Source organism: Rhipicephalus microplus, chromosome 1 (assembly GCF_043290135.1).
Source record: "Rhipicephalus microplus isolate Deutch F79 chromosome 1, USDA_Rmic, whole genome shotgun sequence".
Classification (NCBI taxonomy): Eukaryota; Metazoa; Arthropoda; class Arachnida; order Ixodida; family Ixodidae; genus Rhipicephalus; species Rhipicephalus microplus.
In genome coordinates this window covers 47,674,020-47,697,060 of record NC_134700.1, presented here as the reverse complement: position 1 = coordinate 47,697,060, position 23,041 = coordinate 47,674,020, and the positions used below count along the sequence as shown (strand labels likewise).

The following is a 23,041-nucleotide window of genomic DNA, read 5'->3' as shown; positions in this document are numbered from 1 at the left end:
GTCGTCGATGTTCAATGAAGCTTGGCAAGACCGTGCATTTAGCTCAAATTTATGTGAAGTGGATTATGGATATTGAGTTTCTTTTTGCATAAACAGTAATGCCAAAAAGAAACATGAGCACACACTTCATCACTCGGTAAGTAATCAGGAAAACATTTGAGAACAATGCATAGCACGAAAATGCAACATAATAAAGGCAACGGATGCCACGCAGTGTCTACAATCATTACTAAATACCTCTGTAGCGCTGCTTTTCCTGCTTCGCCATGCACCAAGTGTTATGCTCTGGTATGCGCCCAAAGGTCTGTTGAAATGCTATCACACAGAGGCATTGCAGTATGTGCTACAGAGTCTGACCATTATGTGCTTTCACTGACCCAAGCACAAGAAAGGTCAGTAATACACAACCTTGTTGACATATTCCCATTTTGTACAATTTGCCAGTGCCAATACTTGCCATCGGATTGCCCATTTCCCCAAAAAGTACATTTTTACAGGTGTCCCTTTTTCAAAAACATTTGAATGAGGTTCTACTGCAAACAGTAAAGGCTCGCTAAAGGCAATTTATGTTGCTCTATCTATTGTCTGTGAAACTGCATTTCTATCTTTTATGCAATAAATTATTATGTGAATGATGAGACGCATGTTGCACAAGGCTGTAGACAAGATATATTTATAAATATGGTTGCAGCGCTGACCTGCTGATTACAGAGGTCGAGCAGAAACAGTGCTTCATGGTCCTTGTTGGGCACCCACGTGCACAGTACAAAATTAGCAATATGCATGCAGCATGCAGAGTTATTCAAGCATATGAGTTGCGAAACTCCCCATAGGCTCCATGTATCAAAATCCGGACACAACATTGGCTGAAATGGCGGAAGTGAGTAGATTGTAATGCCCTCTCTTGACAACAAAACTAACTAGAAAGCGCAATTTTTGTGTTTTTGCAGTTAGCAAAATCGCGAGCGCCGCCGCATTCTGCCAAACAGCATGGCAGCGCCTAGAATATGTTCTTAGGTGAGTTGGTGCCTAAGGGTGCTGAACATGTTACTTTGCGGAAGTGGTGGATATGTGATAAAGGACAGAGGAGCTGCTTGTTCTCTTTATGTGTCATTTTTCATGGTTTCCGCATTGCGCTAGAAGTAACGTGACGATAGGCGGCATGTTCGTGTGGCAGGTACACAGCTAGCACAGCGTAATGAATGGTGCAGCGAAGTCTGTAGTTTATCAGACTCATGTGGCGAGCCCATGATGTTTACATTTCAGCAAAATAGTGTGCAACAAGGCGTGATTCAAGCGGGATGCAGCGTTGATCCGGGTGGATGCAACCTGTGAGTCTGTCGACAGCAGCAGACGACGTTGCCCGAGCAGCAAACGCCGGTGCCGTTGGAAAGACTCCACGAACATAGCACCTGAAAAGAAAAGAACGCTTGCAGTGCTAGTTGCAAGTAAATAGCAATGCTCAAGTTCCCACTTTCTTGTCAACGGGCTTTCATATTTATATGGCATCCCAGCCGGTGTCTCATTGATTTTGCGATTAGTGGAATTCGATCGCTGCGTGCAAGACAAAGTGGCCGATTCGCAGTAAGTACTGATCGGTATTGTTGCGCTTTGGTTTGCACTCTACCGTATCCGTGTCTTGTTTGTGCGGCTATCACTCCCGTCGTGTTAGTGAGACATATCGTGAACCGCAGAGTGCAACAGTTAAAAGGATTCGTCAAACTTCCCATGAGCAATCGATCTCAAGCACACATCTTCAAATGAGCAAGCGAGGAGAAATAATCAGGGCGCAGCGTTAAAACCATGGTAGCACGAAATTGCAAGCACCAACTTCGATTAAATAAACCTTGATGCTTTGACCCGGCTTTGATTGCACCTTTGCAGAGGAAAAACAGCTGACAGCGGCGGCGGGCGCCATGCAAGCTAAGGCCATTTATTGGTGGTAGTGGTTAGAATAAGAGAAAGGCACCTAATTTCTGCAGCCCGAAAGCCATTTATTGAGGCGACAACGCCAGTGTTGCGTAAAGCCTTTTTCTTTCCTTCATGCGTGCGGCGTTGTGCTGCCTAAAAAAAAAGCGCATGCACAAATGGCGATGCAGTGTTTTGTATTGACGCTCCCAGATGGCGCCACGATCTGCTCTCTCTCGCTAGGTCGGCCAATGGCGTGTCCGGGTTTCGGAACGCAGATTCGCAACTCATATGATTGAATAACTCTGTGTAGCAAGATCACTGGTGGCAAAAGTGCAGTCTCAGAGTCTGGGAGAGCGTTAAGTCTTCCAGTGTGTGATCCATACAATACGTTGACTTGTGGGGTGAAGACAGTGAGTTCATGGGTCCAATTTCATATGCTGCAGGATTCACCACACTGAGCACCTGGTATGGGACTGTGTGCCGAGAAAGCAGCTTTTCTGAGAGGCCAACACGATGGGTTGGAGACCATAACAGGGGTGCTATGCAGGATCATACAAGTTTGGCAAAATTTGAGTATTTATGAGTTCTAGCAATGCCCTCTTTTGAATAAGATAACAGTACAACAAGACGAAATCCCTCCCTCGAAGTGTGCTACATTCCATTGGTTACGATGCAATGGAATGCGGCAGCATGTCAAGGGCGGTCGACAAAGTTGGCTGTTTTCAAAACCACAGACATCTTATTTCTTTAGTTTGTCATTCTAATGAGCACGCTCAGAAGTGCAGTTGTGTAAGAAAAGTGCCAGAAACTTCTACCAACAATAAATCTAGAGGTATGGGCTGTTTAAATCATTTTCAAAAGTTTAATGCCTGCACTAAGCATCATTTAGAATAATCAGCACCATGACCCCTGAGATTAGTAACTCCGCCCGAGTGCCTTACAAGAAAGTAGCCGCAGCTAATCGCTGAGGCCTCGTGTATAATCATTATGGTTGGCCCGTGCCCTCTATAATATCTGAAGACTTCTTTCGTGGAAAACTGGGTTCAAAGGACTAATACACCTGGAGAAGAAGAGCAGAGCATCTCGACGCCCGTTTATTGCGACGTAGATCCAAGCACCCCACCCCCTGCCACGGGCTATGTCCACTGTTTTTAACATCCTCCTTTTCTTTTTCATTGTCTCCTCACTCCCCAAGCACGAGCGCCCAGCTGATTAACTAACTGGCTCAGTGCCTTAGCTAATCAAGGGGAGATGTGGGCCCTGAAAAAATATTTTTATTAGTTGTCTAAGCTGAATGAAGCTCAACAGCCTTACACAGTTTTTTCTGTAAAATCAAATCTCAATGTAGATCTTCAATAGCTAAATCGGAACAGAAAGTACTAAATTTATAAAGTATGGATTGAACATATCTTTTCTTACAGGCTTTTTAACAACTTCACTCCCTCGAACACAAAAACAAAGTATGCAACAAGATTGCCAAAGAGCTGGTCTAGCCGGTGATGCTAATTCAATTGTTTTCAATCAATTTTAAATGTCAAATAAACAGATAAGAGCACAAGTGAAAAATTTTTGCCACATATTATTTACTGATCATCAATAATAACAATTCAGTGAATAAGGTTACAACAAAATAAATAGCATCACTGGCCAGATCTATTCAATACGAAGACAATGTTGTATAACTTATTAATGTGAGTCAATAACAACATACCGATATGTTTCGTAAGGCTACGGGATATGCCAAAAAACATAAAACAGAGAAAAATGCATTTGAAGTTTTAGTTTCTCATAAATTTATGTGGTATTGCAATATAATGGTATAAATACCATCATTATGTAGCTTTGTCCTTAAGGAAAACGGTAATGCTATATATGTCACAACAATGTCACAGGAAGAATGAAAAATTTGATGTATTAGCATGCATAGTCCTTGAAAATAGGGCAAGAAAGCTGCTACCAAACAATTAACAGTTGTTTTTCAGCTTGTATCTGTACACTACACATAATGTAGTCTGTGCTGTCGCTTTTTGCACCAAGGTCAGGGTCACAAAAATAAAAAACAAGGTGAAGCAGTGAAGCAAATCGCTCATCACGCATCCCGCACGTTGATCATGAGCTTCGCACTAAAGTCCGTACTCTTTTCTTTGCTCCTTCGACACTTGCTGCAAGTCATAGGTCCAGGAAGGTAATTAAACACGCTCAAATATACCTTTAAGAATTCGGTTCCACTGTCACTGGGGTTCCCCTGCTCCGTTTCGATGGCAAGTGCTTCTTCACATTGGCTGCACTTGCTGGACGCTGGCCATTTCCTTCAGCCGATAAAGAAACAGTATCGGCGTGTTCCGTGATAACACTCGAGGTTTGGGCCGACAAAATATACACACTAGACGTGCCAAGCTGCGTTTTTGTGCGCAAACAACCAACTGACGATCCTAGACACAACCCGCGACAGCACTCAAAGCATGGGAGGGCGAGGCGCACGCGCTCGATGTAGTGGGTTGCGGCACTGTATTTGGTGCGTCAACAGGCAATTACACAATTTTTATGATTTCTGTGCTGGCATTCGAGGCGTCCACGCTTGATGCGCTAAGTTTCAGTTCCGTGTTCAATCATTCAAGTGGCTATTGTAGGACATGCCTCGCCGAATTTCGTCACGCATTCCATGGCCGTCGGCGTTTCTTGCCGAATTCGTGGCATGTAGTTTTCTTCAGACGAATGTCTTCGGACATTGTCGGAATGTCTTCGGAACTCAATAATTACAGGTGACCTAACATGGTAGTGAAGTTGCCAACCCGAAGAACATCACAGAGCAGCCGAAAGCCCAAGCCGAGCGAGTGTGCGACCGTATTGCGAGCAAGCCAGTGGCATATTGCGAGCTTCCCATCCAGCCTTCAGGTGTCCCCCCCGTCGAAATGACGACAGCACACCGCCAGCAGCGGCAATCGAAACACCATCTAAGTCTCTTTTTTATGTTTAATTTTGAGATTTTAAAATGATACACATAAAAAAATTTTTCTCATTAATTTTAGCATAATTAGGACGAACACGTAGAAGATTGGAAACTGATGCACTTTAGGAGGCAGCGCAAAGCGGAAAGCAGTCGCATCACACTGCTCGTGAAAGGCGCACGGATATGTTGTATTAATTACAGAAAGTTTTCCGAATACTGTCAATGAGATGTTGCGACATATTGAACTACAGAAGTGTCGGAGCATTAGCAGTATATTCACTTACACCAGCGAAGGTTTCATGCAGTTTGATACAGTCGAGCCCACATATAACGGCCCCACTTAAAATGAACTTTTGCTTAAAACTAACAATATCCGCGTGACCGTGAAAATATCAAGTGGTTCAATGGCACAAAATCGCACTTTTTTATTTTTATTTAGAAATACTGTCAACCCTCTATTGAGGGCCATTACAGGAAAGGTACGACACACTGTACAAACAAATTGGGGATGTAACTATACATCTCCCAATGATAAACCAGGTATACATATATACAAATCCGTGAAAGCTCTGCATTCCAAACGAAAAACGAAAAACACACATCCTGATTCGCAATGCATCGAATAACAATCGCAATAATATTTACAATAAATCACATAAATGTAAATCAAGTAAATGCACAAATTCGTTAACATCACCCGCATTGACATTGTTACTCGGTAACCCGTACCAATCTTCGATGACATCGGGGAAGAAAGTATGACGGAATGCCTTCATTCATGCAAAATAAGGTTGCAGTACTCGTGTATGGTTTGCCCTCTCGCTTCGTTTCCCAGGTTGTTCTATGTAGTCATTTCTGTTAATTTTAAACTCACCTTCTAATAATTGAAAAAGAAACTTTAATCTATTTTTGCGTCTGCGCTTGTGGAGCGTCTCGAGATCACATAGTTGTAGCATTTCTGTGACTGAGTCGTTCTGCTTATATCTCGAGCATATAAAGCGAGCTGCAAGCCGTTGTATGCATTCAAGTTTATTTACAAGCACTTTGTGGTGGGGACTCCAGACAATACTGGCATATTCCAGTATCCGCCGTATCAAAGTTTTAAAAGCAAGAAGTTTTACGTCCGTACTAGCCCCCTGAAGTTTTTTTCTTAATATGTACAATTTTTGTGAGGCCTTAGAGCAAACATTATCAATATGTGTGTGCCACTTTAGGTTATGCGTTATTGTGAGACCTAGGTACTTGAACGCATTAACTGTCAACAAGATGTGATTCCCGATACAGTATTCAAATAGAATTATCGTTTTTTTCGTAGAAATGTGGGTGAGGGTAGATTTCGAATAATTGATTTCCATTCCTGAAGCTTCACACCATGAGTGTAATTCCTTTAGACATTCGACAATGTTCAATTGGTCCTTCCTACCAGTCACTCGCACGTAAATTAAACAATCATCAGCAAACAGTTTAAGCTTAACATGGTGTTTTGCTATATCTGCGATATCATTGACATATATCAGAAACAATAAGGGCCCACGAACCGAGCCTTGTGGAACCCCAGAAAACACTTTTAGTGAGCTAGATATAGAGTTATCAATTTTCACGAATTGCTTCCTGTCATTTAGGTAGGCTTTAATTCGATTAAGTAAAAGTTGACTTAGTCCAGCGCAGTGAAGCTTATACAGTCAAACCTCAATATATCGAACACGGATATATCGAATTATTGCCTATATCGAACGGTTCCTACATCACGCGAGAAATCGCATGCATTATTGATTTTTTATTTCGAACAAAGTTTGACATATAATGGATATATCGGACTCAGCCACCCCAAACCGCCCGCGCTCCATTGACAGGCGGCGAGCTTTCCCGCAACTCTCGAAAGTAGCGGTAGAGCGGCGGGCGTTTACGAATGCTGCACACATCGATGGCGCCGAGAGCGCCACTTTAACGTAGCGGCGTACGCGCTCCGCAGCCTTGCGGTAGAGGTTCTTGAATGAGGAAAGTGAAAAGTGCGGAGCTGTTATTTTCTTTCAATACGAAGGCACCGACACGGCTTCACGCGGGGGAAGGGGGAGGTAAAGATTGAGGAGGAAAGTATAGGAGGGAAAGGACGCAGACGACTGTCTCGGACGCGGCCCGCGCTGCCGCCGGGAAAGGGAAAGCAGTCAGGCGAGCCGGCATGGGCGCGCCATGTGTGCGCTTTACACCCGGACTCACGCCGCAGCCTTGCAGCTTACAGTCGTTGCAGTCTCTATGGTGTCAACGGCACACTGCGCACTTGTTGCAAGCTCCTCCCCCGTAGCATCGGCAGGCATCGGTCGTTGTGCTCGCAGTGTTCGTGCGTTTGGAGTTAGGCCTGTCGCGCGCTGTGGTGCGCGACAGGCTTAACTCCGACAGCGGAGCTCACGGATGTGGAGATTGTCGCCGAAGCTACTGCTGAGCAGCCAAATGAAGACTCTGCCGAGGTGGATCCCGCAAGCGCTGATGGTGCCCCGCTCCCGACATCAGCTGAGGTCGTAGCTGCCTCGGCCCTTGTGCGCCGCCACTGCGGCGCAATTGAAGGCACCGGCCTATCACTTATGGATCACCTGGACTATATTGAGGAGGACGCAGTCGTGAAACACGCCATGACCAACAAAAAACAGGCTACTCTTTTTCAATATTTTAAACCAACACAATAAATACTATGTTTGAATCTTCAAGTGAGTATTTATTGCACCACCCTTGAACGGTTCGTTGGTTGTTTTCAGCAAGCTGTTGACGCATTTTTTTCGTGATTTTTTTTATATCGAATTCTGGATATATCGAACTATTTCACGATCGCCGCGCCGTTCGATATATCGAGGTTCAACTGTACAGTAATCTGTCGTGAGGTACCTTATCGAAGGCCTTAGCAAAATCTATGCAGATGACATCAATTTGTTCATTCATATCTAAAGCTGTTGCAAAGTCATGAATAGTTTCGATAAGCTGTGTTGTAGTGGAGACTTTACTCCTAAAGCCATGCTGACAAGGATAAAAGTAATTTTTATTTTCTAAGAATGTGATGATATGCTTGACAATGACATGTTCTAATATTTTGTAGCAGATAGATGTGAGCGATACGGGACGGTAATTATTGGCGGACAACCGATCACCGCTCTTAAACACAGGGACAACTACAGCTGTGCGCCAGTCCAACGAACGCATTACACTGTAAGTGCACTGTGCGCACTTACAACGAACGTCTTTGAGCGCCGCTGATCGGTTACAGCGAACGGAGTCAGCGGTCTGCCGACTTCCTGGGAAACCAATTTCGGCCACCGATCAGGCATCGGCGAGGTGCCCATACATTCTATTGTTAAACGCCGACCCTGCCTCCGCGACCCTTTGTTACAGCTCTCCCCAACCCATAGAGGAAGGAAAGTTGTTTCCTTCCTTCATGCCCAGACTGCTTTTTGTTACACAACACTCCGTCCTTTGTCCCCCCTGCTACTCTGAGCACCCCACATCGCCAGACGAGGCCCGTATTTTCACACTGCCACCGATCTTTCGAAGACTGGTCGGCCATCTACCCTGTTTTCGATCGCTGGTACTGTCGTTGGCGTCGCCGGCCTGGAGTAACCAGACCATTTGCCAACATCGTCAGCCACCGACTGTATCTGATAGTCTGCGTCTAGTGCACGCGCTTTCGCTACCTCACCGGCTCTGATAATTTGCGATTCATTTCGTGCTTAGGACCTGTTCTCGCTCACTTCGCACTCGGCTCAGCATGCCTTCCGCGCGAATGAGAAAGCGCGAAAACGGCTGTTAATTTGCGCGGAAGGAATCGCGAAATATCAAACTTCGTGAGGCCACGCAAACCCACCAGCGCAATAAAATGATTTTTCGCCGTTGATTCTTCAAACACGGCCGCACGCACCGATCCAGGCGGCCATGCTTTGACTTCTGCGCGCGCAGGCACTCTTTTCAAGTTTTTCTATGTGCGAGTTTCGCAGATCTTTCAAGCAAGCTACACAACCTGCCTCCTTCCCGCGTGTTTTGGTTTTCAAGGTCGCCCTCCCACCACATCCTCCCTTCTCTTTATCGCAACTCCTTGTCCTTCTCTCGCAAGTCTGCTCTCCTCTCTTGATCACAACCACTCCGCCCATCTCCCCCGCTCCGCGACGCCCGCCACGCTGGCTCGAATTAGTTTTGTTCTCTGCCTGGAAACGGGCCCAGAGCTGTTCCACGCGTTCTGGCATGTAAGTCGCGTTTGAGCGTCTTGCTCGCTCTTGGTATGCGTGTGTGGTCATGATGGTTAACCGGATGACTAGCACGCTCTTTCCTGCCGCTCAACAAAACGTCGAAAGTGTGACCGCTTGGCTTGAGCGTAATCCGCGCGTTAGGTGCCGCCTTGCGGAGCGCTTGTCATAGCTGTCGACCACCTGGCAGCCAACTTGCCGCTTCGGGCGTCCCGTTATTCAGCAGTGGAGGTGAATATTTCGTGGGCAGCGGCGACGACTATGCGCACGAAACTGCTTTCGCGAGGCCGACTTCGTCAACGTCGGGCCCGATGTCGAGCCTGAAGCTTCTGAACTGCGGCGGCGATTTGTGGCAGCGCATCGTCAACTCTGACCTGGGAGAGCGGGTGGGACATCTGTTGCGATGGTTTAATTACGGCCGATGATGATGCAGACACTGCGGATCCGTGCACGGATTGGGGCATTGTGAATGAAGTAGGAGGCGAGAGCGATTTGGAGGCCTCGAATTGCGAGAACGACAATACTTTGGAGCCAGTGCCTCATGCAGCTTATGCCACGGGCGTCCATGAACGAGCACTCTGCCGTTTTAAATGAATTCGAGACCACCCTTATCGTTTCTGCTCTTCGAAACACGTGCATCACGGACTTCGGGATACAAGGAACGGATGCTGCGTCACGCTCAGGTTCATTATACGCAAGCTCGACTGTATGTATATCAGTTAGCGCTGGACAGCTTCTGTGCTCTGGGCATATCTGTGTTGGGGCTATGCGCAGTACGTACCTTGCTTGCACATGAACGCTGATGCATGCATATTGTTCACTGCTGTATATGCTAAAACGTAACTTACATTGCCTTCATTGTATGTGAACATCAATTCATTTGCAATAAAAGGATTTATTGCGGTAACTTTGTGATCAGCGTTGTCATTTCGCTCGGCCTGTATGCAGCAACACTAACATACACGATACTTGTGAGCTGTTAGTAAGTAGTTTACTGTAATTTACTATAGGGAAACGAGAAAAAATTGAGAGAGAAGGCTGCTGCAATGAGCGGCGGACACCCATGACGCAGGAGCAGATGGTGTCATATGCTTTGCGGAACGCCCTTGTGCTTTTAAAACTTATTTAAACTTTATACGCAGCTATAAATTATACAAACAATATTTTTAATGTTACTATTTGTTCGAAAGAGCTAGTTGAGTGTAAAAGATAATGAAAAAGCTTTTTCAGTTATAAGTGAAAGAGTAATTTTGCAATCTTTTTGCAACTGCTGCCAAAATGCAAACAGCACTATCATCGCCTCCAATTTTCGTCCCCTTTCACTCATTGAGCACGTTACTTTCTTAACGTGAGACCAAATAGGGGGGAAGCAAAACAAATGCGATGAGCCAACATGAGGTGAGCGCATGCTTTGGCCAATCACATGCGTGCAAGCGACCTATGGAAAAAGAGTGGTTGCGTCGCTCTCGCTGCACCAGTGCCACTTTGAAAATAGGAAAAATACGCACAAGCAAAGCAGCTTCAAAACAACACCAAGACGGCAGTGCCTGGTTGCCGCGTTCAGATGTTACGAGCACGCAAACTACAAAGATATTTAGCTAATTTTCATCATTTCATCTCCACCGAGACAAGTAAAATGCTGTTTTTTAATAATTCTCAATTGAATTAAGCTTTCAGATTTTGCCACGAGATTATCAAATGTTTGAACTTAGCGATACTTCACTTTTTCGAAAATCCACTTTTTGTGATTCATGATTTTTCACCATTTCAAGACCTGTGTCTCCCCTTAAAGGGGCCACTTTTCACGACTAATACTTTTCATAACTTTATTGTTTTACATGTTTTTTTCTAGCTAGTTGCATACACTAAAGGCTTAAGAGATAAGTGCCGCAAAAACAGCAGCGATAGGGGAACACAGTGCAATGCTATTCAGCGTAGAGGTTTCAAAATACAATGAAATGGATGCTTACCCTCAACACGATTTTCGCGGACTCACCTGATCGTGTTTCCCTCGACCTGCGACGTGGTTAGGCTGCCCAATGAAATGAAGCGAAAGCCCTGCTATACAGAAAGCTTGCATGCCATATTGCCCGTTATGTCTAACAAATTAAGGACATTTTTAAGATGGTAACAAATAATGTGGTACTTGTAGAGAGAACGACACGTGCGAAACGAAGCAGCGCGCATACGCTTCTATAATGCTTCATAGCTTTACCGATTTTTATTTTTATGATGGCGTCTATATATCAATGCTCTTACATTTTTTTGTTTTGAGTTTCTTCAAACAACGGTGCCTGGCATAGAAACCATCATGAGAGCGCAACAAAACGTTGCGCCTGTCCTCGTCTGTCTCTTGCTGTGTGTCATATTTTGTTGCACTCTTACGACGGTTTTTATGTCGAAGCACCAACTTGCCCAACAGTCAACTCCTTTAAACGGTGCCTGGAGCGCCCCCACCACGTTTATTCCAACACCGTGGCGCTTCCACATCCTTTGACTGGCTTTGCAGTTTTCAAGCACAGGACATGTGAGAGCTTTATTCTCTTCTACACTGAGTGAAAAAGCATGCTAAAAAAAAAGAAATCCAATAGTAATCCCTATTTTGATGCAATGCCGCTAAAACATTCAACATTACATTTATCGAATCACCGGCCTGCGCCTTCCGTCATCACTTCCCCTCGCCAGAACCATTGCGAGGGGAAGTGATGACTACAAGTTCTGCAGTCAGCACCGATGTTTTCAAGCGGTAGAGGGCCCCTTTAAGTCAGAACATGCCAAGACCGAGCAAATAATGCCACTTTTATCAAGACGATGCCGCCAGCCAGCATACATGATGATAAAATGATGCTGATTGATTGATATGTGGGGTTTAACGTCCCAAAACCACCATATGATTATGAGAGACGCCGCAGTGGAGGGCTCCGGAAATTTCGACCACTTGGGGTTCTTTAACGTGCACCCAAATCTGAGCACACGGGCCTACAACATTTCCGCCTCCACCGGAAATACAGCCGCCGCAGCCGGGATTCGATCTCGCGACCTGCAGGTCAGCAGCCGAGTACCTTAGCCACTAGACCACCACGGCGGGACAATATGATGCTGATTAGAAATACACTAACTAAACCATGCTAATCAAGACCTTTAGCAATGGGAGGAGTGTTTTATATCAGGTTTCATACCAGGAAAAATGATGATTTGTAGCAGCTGCCCGCAGTGGCAGAAACGAAAAAGACGGATAAGATAGTGTTTATTATACAATAAAATAAAGTATTAATTTCGGAGCGTACATGAGTTCACGAATGCACAACTAATGCAAGTTTGATTGGAAGGGTCCCACATGTATGAATATAGATAAGAACAAATACACATATACACAGATACACAATATATGAATGTCACTAGTATCAAACAGCACTAAGCTTTTTTTTCCTATTTTTTTTTCTTGAAATGCAAGTGTGGGCACGGCTGGGCTTGACTGCACCTGTGCGCTCGCTTGATACGGCTTTCACGTCGAATGTAGTACATGCATCTCCCTGCTGCTTTGAGGGAGGCGCTGCGACCCTGATCCTCGTCGCCGCTCCGTGCAGCGCGCGCAATGCCGGCACATGAGTTCGGGCGGGTTTCTTCCCCTCACCGCACGCTGAAAAACAAGTTGCGTAATCATCGCAGATGCACAAAATAGTTTAGTTTGACCTCTTATATGTGCAATGTCCAGATATGATTCATTGGTCTCCACTTTTCGCTTCCTTGATGTTTGACAAAGAGGCAAAGCTCGTGAAGCGCCTAAAGCAGAGATAAGAAGAGCCGACCTATCTCCTTTGCACTGAGGGTGGATGAGACAACATTACCTGCGTGCCAGGATTCCCATCGATTGTTACTCAAGCAGAGAGTAACGTGCTGCCCGTGTCCAAGGAACAAGAAGGAGCTAGAAGCGCGAGGGGGCGAGGGAGTATTGTTATGAGCTTTTACTTTAAGGGTGCGATCACTGGCGCACGCACTATTTATGGCTGGTATACCCTCCTACCTTGTATTCTCAGCGCGAACAGACTGTGCGAAAAGTGATTCGCTTTCTAGAGCGACACTGAGCCTTGATCGCAAGGAGGTCACACCATCGTCGCGCCATTTCGAAGGTCCATTCGTACGTGTTGATCGTACTGTACAGATAGAATCACACTGGTCTAGAGCAGCGGAGCGCATGCCTGTCGACACTGTTGTTGGCCGCGGCTTTTATCTCACATTAGCTACAAGCTTCCGTTGGTATACATATTTCTGAAGAAAACGCCAGCTGGAGCGGCCGGCTGGGCGCTCTAGACAAGTCTGATTTTATTTGTAAGTGCATCGGCGTGCATGAGATGTTTCGGGGGTCTCTATTCACCCAAGTCATGGATATCAGACACCGTGTGTGCAGCAAGTTTTTGCAAGTGCGCGGACCGTAAAATTGCAACCCTGCCGCTAGCACTTCTCACGGATGACGTCAAGCCTTAATATTTGGTATAATAATACAATTTATTGGTATAGCATTCATAGTTAAGAGCATAAGTGAAACTAACGAATTGTATCTTTCAGACACGGTATTGCCATTATCGCGTAACTCAAAAGAACACTGGCCAAAGGGACAATGATGACTCTAATTGTCCAAGCTTTCATGCAGTCAGTTATCTAACCACGAAACGGATGTTAGTGGCGCAGAAAATTCACGAGCAGTTTCATTATGCCTCGAGATAGCGCGCGCCAGCTACTTCAAGCGCCGCAGCAGCCTCCCCCCCACCCCTCCCTTCAAAACGAAGCAATGATGTTGATTGATTGATATGTGGGGTTTAACGTCCCAAAACCACTATATGATTATGAGAGACGCCGTAGTAGAGGGCTCCGGAAATTTCGTCCACCTGGGGTTCTTTAACGTGCACCCAAATCTGAGCACACGGGCTTACAACATTTCCGCCTCCATAGGAAATGCAGCCGCTGCAGCCGGGATTCGAACCCGCGCCCTGCGGGTCAGCAGCCGAGTACCTTAGCCACTAGACCACCACGGCGGGGCGAAACAATGATGTTCAATATTTTTTTAGCCTGTCAGCTATTGACCCTGGAAAATGAGAAGCGGATGTTTAACAACACATATATATCTATAGCCGCTTCACAGGCCTTCCGACACCAGAGCTGACAGCGATGGCCTCACTATAGCTGCGCGTATTAAAACGAAATTGCGGCTGCTCCAACCAGGAGGCATGCGTTTATAAATGAGATGATATTTAAAAAAAAAAAGCACGCAATAGTTTTCAATTTGGCCCCAGACCTCGAGTTCGAAAGAACAGGGTCTTTTAGGGGCTGTTACCGCCACAGCAATTATAAACGCAGATCTGCCGGTGGAAGGAATTACAAAAAAGCTCTTCTGTATGATGATCCATGCATAAAGTATGTTAGAGGAGAGGTATCACTGCGTTCCCACCAGTTATGTCTTCTTCTGTGGACGCAAAGCACTGAAAATTAGATCGGGATGTCTAGACATAGACGTGACAGACATTGCGGCGGCAAGCGTGAAAATTGCTTTATTAAATGCCATGCAACTCTTCAAACGAGCTATCAGCAGCGTTCTTAGAACGGATCACGCCCGCTGATGAAGTGCCGCCACAGTTGCACGCTACCGATTTGACTAGGCGTCAGGAGCCTTTACGGAAAGCACGTTTCGCCGTTAATCAGACTTGCACAACAGAATTGCGTCGGCACCAAACATAGCATCGTGAATTTTAGGACGCATGCATGACCGCTGTTTATTCAGCCAAATTAAATAGGTACGTGATTGTGACTTTGGTGGCTTTGAGAACAAGGTGCACATGTATTGACGTGCCGGCAAGGCTATTGCCGGTGATAGACCATCCCAAATCTGACTTTGGCGCAGTTCGGCACAATTTTCGTTGATATTATTAGAATGGCGCAATAAATCTGATTTGGCACACTTTGCGCAAGAGTGGATTCACTGAGGGCCACTCAGACAAGTTGGGCGCTGTTATTGTCAGCATGCTCACCGGTAGAAGCAAGAAAACATAACAAAATAAATGAGGAAGATATCAAAATAGCTCTCAGCAAATCACAGCTGAACTCCATTTGTAATTATTACTGCAAACCTGAAGGAGCCTTAGGACTATCAGAGTGAAAAGAAATGCTAACAGCGGCAAGTATTGGCAATTGTCTAGTACGCCCCAAACAGGCATCACTGCGGACATGCACAGTGCTGTCAAATAGAAGTGGTGCACACCTATCAATGGTTATGACTGAATGGAGTGCACTATATGTTTAATACTTCCCACTGTTTGCATTTCATTTGATGACGATAGTACATGTACACATTCTTCAGTTTCTCTCATTTCTTTTGCTTGCTAAACTTCAGTTCACAGCAGTAATTACATGAATGCATGCATAATAGAATAACTTGCCATTGCAGCTCCACTTCCTGTATTTTCTTTAGTGCTATTCTTCACGAGGCCCCCCACTTGAGACACGAGCGTAGCAGTTGCCATGCTGTGACATTATAATCACGTGATGCCACCTTGCTTCACAGAACCTTGCTTTAAAAACGAGTAGCAGTGGTCCGAACGCGTCATTTCTCCCAGTTTACCTTTTCAATCAGTCTTGTTTCAGACCCAGTTCATGCACACCGACGTCTAGAAACAACAAAGGCTAGGAAAGCGTGACTAATGTTTTTGGTATGATTGTGTGCCACAATTAGTGCACGCAAAAGAAAAGGGTGTAATTCCACATCTACGGTTTTACTTTAAAAATAATGAAAATAAACACGTATGGCTGATAAAGCTAGCTCAGAAGGAGCAATGAGCCAAAGTACCGTGCATGCATTTCTTGCAAGCACTCCTGAGAAGGCGACTTTGTTTGCGGACTGGGGACACAAATGTTAATTTAGTGAGTGAAATTGACACGTGACACCTCCCTCTCCATCAAAAAACTCAAACGCCTCAAAGTTTTCTTAAAAAGAATTACTTCAGGCACGTCATCCCTCATAGTCAAAATACACACGCTGATCAAAGAAAATGTGAGGAAAGTCCTGAAACCAAATAGAAAAATGAGGAAGGGCAACGAAATTTGATGGGAGAAAGTCTGTGAACAAGTTTGCCATTTCAAAAAAAATAATAATAATGAGGCTTTCAACACATGTGGGGATGTACTGCTGCGAGCACATCCCCACATGTGCTCGCAGCAGCAAAAATGGCAGCAACGCCAGCTTGTGGGGCGTAGGCCTGTCTCGCGCACACCCACGCACAATAACAAGCGCTCGCTCTTGCCTGGGAGTCGCCGGGGCCCCGAGTGCATCGTGCACGCCGCTGCCGCTTCACCTGTGGCAGGGCAACAGCGAAAGATTCTTGCCAAAATGACGAAACTCGGCGCCAAATGCTTACATTGTATGTGGCGAAAATTCATTATATCAAGGATGCTTCCTGCTGTTACTTTGTTACACAGAGGTTACAAATACATCTGCTTCTAAGGAGTACCGGGGGGGGAATAAAAACTTCCTTATATAGAGAAATACATTATATGGAGGTTTGTTATAAGTTGATTCAACTGTACCACCTACCATTGCCTCGATATTACGTTGGTATATGTGCATACATACCCGCACATACAAACATATGCCAAGTAACCAATAAAGATAAGTCAGAACTCCATAAAAACTTTTTTTGTCTACTACACAGGATATGCACGGTCATGATTCAAATTGGGCTCATGTGGAAACAGGCTTACACCAACCTATTCATCTTATTGCTTTTAATGGGCTTGTCTATGAGAAGGAACCACAGGCTTCTTGCTCATATGAGCCACAGGTTACCAGAAGCCACAAGCTCCCGGAAAATAGTGTTTTGTTTGTTGCAACAAAGGAGCACCATTTAAACAGTCAAAAGAGCCCCTAGCCTCACGGGTGGCACCAGGGGAGTTTTGAAACAGTATGCCCCACTAGTTTTCACGGGAAATGGGATGCTAGTGCCCCGTTCGGTTCCTCAGGAAGCCTCCGAGCGCATGTTTGGCAGTGCTCGACTCAGCCCAAGTTGCGGCCGGTGCACTTGTACCCCTTTAGTTATGCCACTGTCTTTTCTACTGGATTCGACTCACACTGGAATTTTTATTAATCGAACTACCTGAACTTCCCAAAGACAATCCACGTTCAGCCTCTTGAAATTCTTGATATGCTTCAACCCATCACATTGGTGTATTGGGGCAAACCTACCTTTCAAACGCTGCTACAAACACAAACGTGTTGACTCAAAAGAAAATTAAAAAAAACGGTGCTTATTTTTAACATGAAGGTGATAGGTCTGGCAGATGTTAGGGCTGAATCAGAGCTATTCCAGACCTGAAATTTGTGCAGGAAGTCCAAGAAACAGGACACCGAAAATTTTTTGCCACTAACAGATCAGATGTTCTTATTTATTGATGTCTAAGAGGCAGCTTTGAACCTTTGGACTCGAAGGCAGCACACTGTTGTCTGCCACGTCAGTTGGGATTCCACAGAATTCGAAAGAGGGGGAAAGGCTGATGAAATAGCATATTTGCCTTTCACGTGTAAAGTGTTGTTGGCAACACTATGATTGCACCAAATCAAGTACATAGGTACAATTCGTGATTATTGAGGCAACCCTCGCTGCATGAGCCATCTATACTCATGATTGTTTCTAATATATTTATCGTACTTACTCGCATAATTTGCCCACTTTTTCTTGCGATTTTGTGGCTTCGAGAAGGGGGTGCGCAAGTTGCGTGGGGATATCATGAACGCATACAAAATAATGTGCAATGTTTCTAATGCGCACAGTATGTACATTAAAGAAAATACAATATTTTAAACACGAACAAAGAGCATTAGTTATTTAGCAGAATTACTACGTACTTCAACCTCAGTGAGATCTAGTCACACGCGATCTAGTGGTAATCACTGATCGAGTTGTTTGATCGAGAGTCATCGTTGCGGCCGCGGTCACTGCCCTCCAAAGAGCATCATCTTCGGTTCGGTCGAGCACGTTCGAATGCCCCATTTTGTTGAAGCTCTTCTCGACAATGTTGGGAGGAACTACGTCACACATCACGGCAATACCGGAGGGCCAAAGGTATTGAACATAATTGAAAAGGCCTTCATCAGCAACAGGGCATTCGTACTAGCAAGTGCGCATTCTTCTGCTTTCTGCCACACTAATTGTCACACGCTGAATGAATTCATGGTGAAGTGCTTAGCGATGGCACGATTCTAGTTTTCTTCAGAAAACTTCAAAACAGCGAGTTTGAATTTTGCCGTATATATAATTACTGTCGCTCACCGCAAGAGAACTGTAAAAATGCGTCGGCCGGATATGGTGAAATGTGAACTTCCGCAAGCAACCAAGAACGCAGAGCACGAGGGGAACATTCAGTTGGCGCAACAGGCCCTCGTACGCCTCGGATGCTGAAAGTTGTTCGTGTCGTGACGCGAACATACATTCACATGGTGATAGAGATGGAGAGATAGAGGGGGCAAACGCACGAGCAGTTACGGCAACCTGTCAACAGGTTTGAGTGTTTGTTCCGGTACTCTAGGTACGGGGGAAGTCCTTGAAAGAAGGGACTTCACACTCGCAGCTCGTTTGACTGAGCTTGCCTGATGGGTGAGGCGCGCATCCGTCCAAAGTTTCTCGGTGCGCGCGACAGCGAGGTGGCTCGGGTGGGTCGCGCAACGCAAAATATGCGAGTACCATATTTTCGCACGTATAACCCGCACCAAAAACCCAAAAATTTCAGTGGCAAAGTGGAGGTGCGGATAATACGCGGGGTTTTTCTTATAGTGCTGCTTCACAGCAATGCGTGTTGTGCTGTGAAGCCCCTTAACAGTGTAGCGAAGGCTACGGAGACGGTTTCCGCAAATTCGTGTTGCTCCGCAAGTAGCATGGCAGCTTGCGGCTGATTTTGGTTTCGCTTGCTTGCATCGTTCAAGCGTTTAGAAAAACATTTGGGGAGAGACAATTCGATTGTTCAGTGTAAAATCTCACTGTCACACCACAAGTATATTTTTTGGACGTTCGCGGCCGCTCAGTGACCCTCCACATGTCCCTATGTCACGGACGCCATGTTTACTTTTGGAAAGGGCTTGCCGAAAAGGTGGTGCTGTCTAAGAAAGTTCCATAATAAATTAAGTAAGTTCCATAATAAATAAAGCAGTATTTATTCCAGCAAGGCAAATGAGATGTTATAGTGCCTATAGAGATATTATCAGTAAATTAATGTACTACTTTTTAACGCGGTAGCAGGCATGCATTTCGGTTCTGTTGTTTCCAGGGTGCTGTTACAGTGTACTAGAAGGGGTAGTGCTGTCAAGTTGTCGCCGAGTGTGAGCGCTCTTTACCTTGCTGATACCGCTAGTTCTCCACATCTCGACCCGTTCGCCAAGCCAAAATCAATCTGTTCTGTCACCATGAGTAGCGTACGGCGGCAGGCCTTCACGGCACAGCAAAAGCTTAAGATCATCGCCGTCGCCGAGGAATTTGGAAATCGCGAAGCGGGAAGACCGCACGATGTGGACGAGTCCTGCGTGCGACTGTGGAGAAAGAAGAAAGAGAGCCTACAAGGCGCGCATTGCGACCGTAGGTCATTTTGTGGCCCCAAGACCGGTGCCTACCCTGAGCTGGAGGCGGAGCTAGTAAAGTTCATCGAAGATGTGAGAAGCAGGGGTCACGCCGTATCGACCGAGATGGCCCAAGTGGAAGCGCGGCGACTTTCGAGGGAGCTAGGCCTACCACACGAGTTCCGTGCGAGCTGCGGATGGCTGCACCGCTTCATGAAGCGGCAAGGGCTCTCAATCAGACGGCGGACTACAATATGTCAACGCTTGCCGGCTTCTTATGAGGAGAAGCTGCTCAAGTACCAGAGATATGTGATTGGCCTGCGAAAGCAGCCCAATTACATTTTCTCGCAAATCAGCAATGCGGATGAAACTCCTGTTTATTTTGAAATGCTGTTGGACACAACGATTGAGAAGACGGGCAGCAGTTCGGTGAGCGTGCTGACTGGCGGGAACACGAAACTGCGCATCACAGTCTTGCTTAGTGCCGGCACACACTGCGACCGGCACACAACTGCGACCGTACGTCATCTTGAAAAGGAAAACTCTACCAAAAGTTCATTTGCCTGCCGGTGTGGTGGTCTGCACACACAAGAACACGTGGATGAACAGTGACTTGTTCGTAGACTGGATCAAGACGGTACGGGAGGAGAGGCCCGGTGCGATACTCGCAAAAAGGTCCATGCTCGTTCTTGACTCGTTCGGCGGCCACACAACTGAGGAAGTGAAGGACCGTCTTTCACGCAACGGCACCGACTTAGTTGTTATACCCGGTGGAATGACGTCAATGTTGCAGCCTCTAGATATGTCGCTTAACAAGCCCTTCAAAGCGCATGTAAAGCGCTATTACGCCGAGTGGATGGCCAAAGGCTGCTATGACTTGACGCCGACAGGACGAGTCCGAAGGCCTGATATTGCCCTATTCTGCAAGTGGATTGTCGAGGCATGGAAGGCCATTCCAGGTGAGATTGTGCGAAAAAGTTTCAAGAAATGCTGCATCACAAATAACATGAATGGAACCGAAGATGACCTTGTGCATAATAGTGAGGACTGCGGCTCAAGTGATAGCTCTAGCGAGAGCAGCGACAGTGAGTGAATTGTGACTGGCCTTGCAGACAGCATATTCTGCTTGTTAAATAAAGCTTTTTCTGTCTACAAATTTGCTATGTTGCTTGAGCAGTAGCTTTTGTACAGCCTTGCCTGTATATCAAATGTGCGGGCAATACGCTAGGATTTTTTCTTTCTTTCTCGGTGAGCTGAAAGTGGGGGTGCGGATTATATGCAGGGGCGGGTTATACGCGCAAAAATACGGTATATTTTTTTTCGTAAAGCTGACAAAATATAAGGGGTGCGAAAATTATGCTGAGATGCAAGTTATGCAAGTAAATATAGTATATGCTTTGTTTCACAGAACTGACATTCAAACAGTGTCATTTCATTGGCATGAATACGGTATTAAGTCGCGTAATGAACGCACTTTTTTTCTTGAAAAATCAGAGCAAAGTTGGGGGCTGCGTTTATTACGCGGGGTATATTTCATGAAAAATTTTTCAAGAGGAGAAAAAATTACGATAATGCAAAAAAAAGTTTGGTTTCTTAGCCTTTCGCACTTTGTATATGCGTACACAGTTTGGAAACAGCTTCTTTGCTGCACTTTACTCATCTTCGGTGGTTGATGACGCAATCTTCTGCAAGCTGTCCCCGGGCCGCCCGCGCACGCCGTAAAAACGTTTTGTGGCGATCTTTTCTGACAATTGTTAAACCGCAACAGAGGTATCTGCTGTGATATCGAGGGGCGCCCAAAAGCGTGTGCTACGACGCTACAACGCACTTTGCCATCTTGGCAGCAACCTCGCACGACAACAGTGACGACGCCGTTAACATTGTAGCAAGCACGACGAGGTCGTAGTAGCAAGTAACCAACATTGCAGCAAGCTACTCCCAAAGCATCAACACAAACCGTCGATAACAAGATTAATGACAAAATACGACCGCCGCCTCGCTTCTACATGAGAAGTGCCTCTACGCGTGGGTAACAAGCGAAGCGAGAATCGGTGGTGGTACCATGTTGGGGAAATCATCACGATCTTTTCTGGACGACAAGCGATGTTTTCTGGTTTTCCAGAAACCTGCAACTTGAGAGTGACACAGGACCCTTCGCCATAGCAAATCCTGCCGTCCTCGTTGGAAAATCACATGCATGCGGCTAAGCGGTTTTTTTTTTTAGGGGGGGGGGGAGTGCGATTTTATATAAAAAGGTGGAAAAGTAAGAAAAAGGGTGTGGAGTGCTAGATAACTGTCTCTCATGTGAGGACACTTCAACCTATACACAATACGGGGAATGGCGAATGAAGGGACCATTAGAGTAAAGAAAAAAAGAAAGTAGGCTAAAACAAAAAAGGGGTATCAGGAAGCAACCAACATGGTTGGCGCTGGTAGTTTGGTGACCTTCGCATGCATGCTGTGTTCTTATCAGCTGGGATGACACTTGCACCAGTCATGAACCCCACATACCCCACTAGGGCTCACAGATAAGACCTCACAGATAAGACAGGGAAAATAGGTGCACAGATAGAAAGAAAAGCAATAGCGCTCCACAAGGGGCCAAGGGGGAGGGAGCTGAGGTAATTGAGGAGGGTTGGCAAAGTAATAACAAGCGGAAGAAATTGAACGGGTGAGGAGGTGCCAGGTGTTGGGACTGCAGCGGATGAATGTAGGAGATGCGATTATTACGTGGGGAAAAAAAAAAACAAAATTTTGACGCCTGAGGTTGGGAGTGCGTTTATTATGGGAGTGCATTCATTACACGAGTGAATACGGTATATTTTACATTACACGAGTGAATACGATATATCTGCACGGTATTTCTAACACCACTCTTCTATGCTCCGAGTATTTTTTTTTTCCCCGGGAGGTGGCGGCGTACAATCGCAGTTTTTCTCGAGTGCTGTTGCATCAGCTGATCAAGAGAATGGCGCCATGTTCGCGAGGGGCTTCAAAAACGGCCAGGATCTCGAGATTCCACTGCTTCGACGGTTGATTTCATTGATGAAATGAGCAGCGTAGAGTCCGAAGACGACTTCAGACGTTCAGATTTCAGCTCAGACAGCGAGTCGGGGGACGGTCAGCCGGGAAGCTAAACCAGCGAACAAAGGTTAGTTTCGCTTTGCTTTCAGCTTGCTCTTCAGCAAGCTTACACGGTCCTTACATGTTCTTATTGTGTTATACAGTCAAGCCTGCTTACAACGAACCTGAGCCTGATGCAGTATCCGTTCGCTGTATCCCGAAGTTCGTAGTAAATGAAACACAGCTTTTAAAAAAGTTGTGAGTGAAAACACAAACTTTTATGCCCCAAAAAGTCCATGATGC

At 45.7% G+C, this 23,041-nt stretch overlaps 1 protein-coding gene across 9 annotated transcripts in view; it reads right to left on the bottom strand.

Moving 5' to 3' along the window:
* Lrch (Leucine-rich-repeats and calponin homology domain protein) overlaps positions 1 to 23,041 on the bottom strand; it is a 291,082-nt gene that overhangs the window by 36,129 nt on the left and 231,912 nt on the right. Inside the window, exon 16 of one of the 9 annotated variants that reach the window (XM_075865510.1) lies at positions 5,262 to 11,116. The exons of 7 other annotated variants lie outside the window; for them this stretch is intronic. In XM_075865510.1, the coding sequence (XP_075721625.1) occupies positions 11,057 to 11,116 (60 nt within the window). In that variant the 3' untranslated portion in view covers positions 5,262 to 11,056. Of the gene's footprint in view, positions 1 to 5,261; positions 11,117 to 12,172; positions 12,725 to 23,041 lie in introns of those variants that run through there. One more of the 9 variants, XM_075865433.1, reaches the window with a different exon arrangement.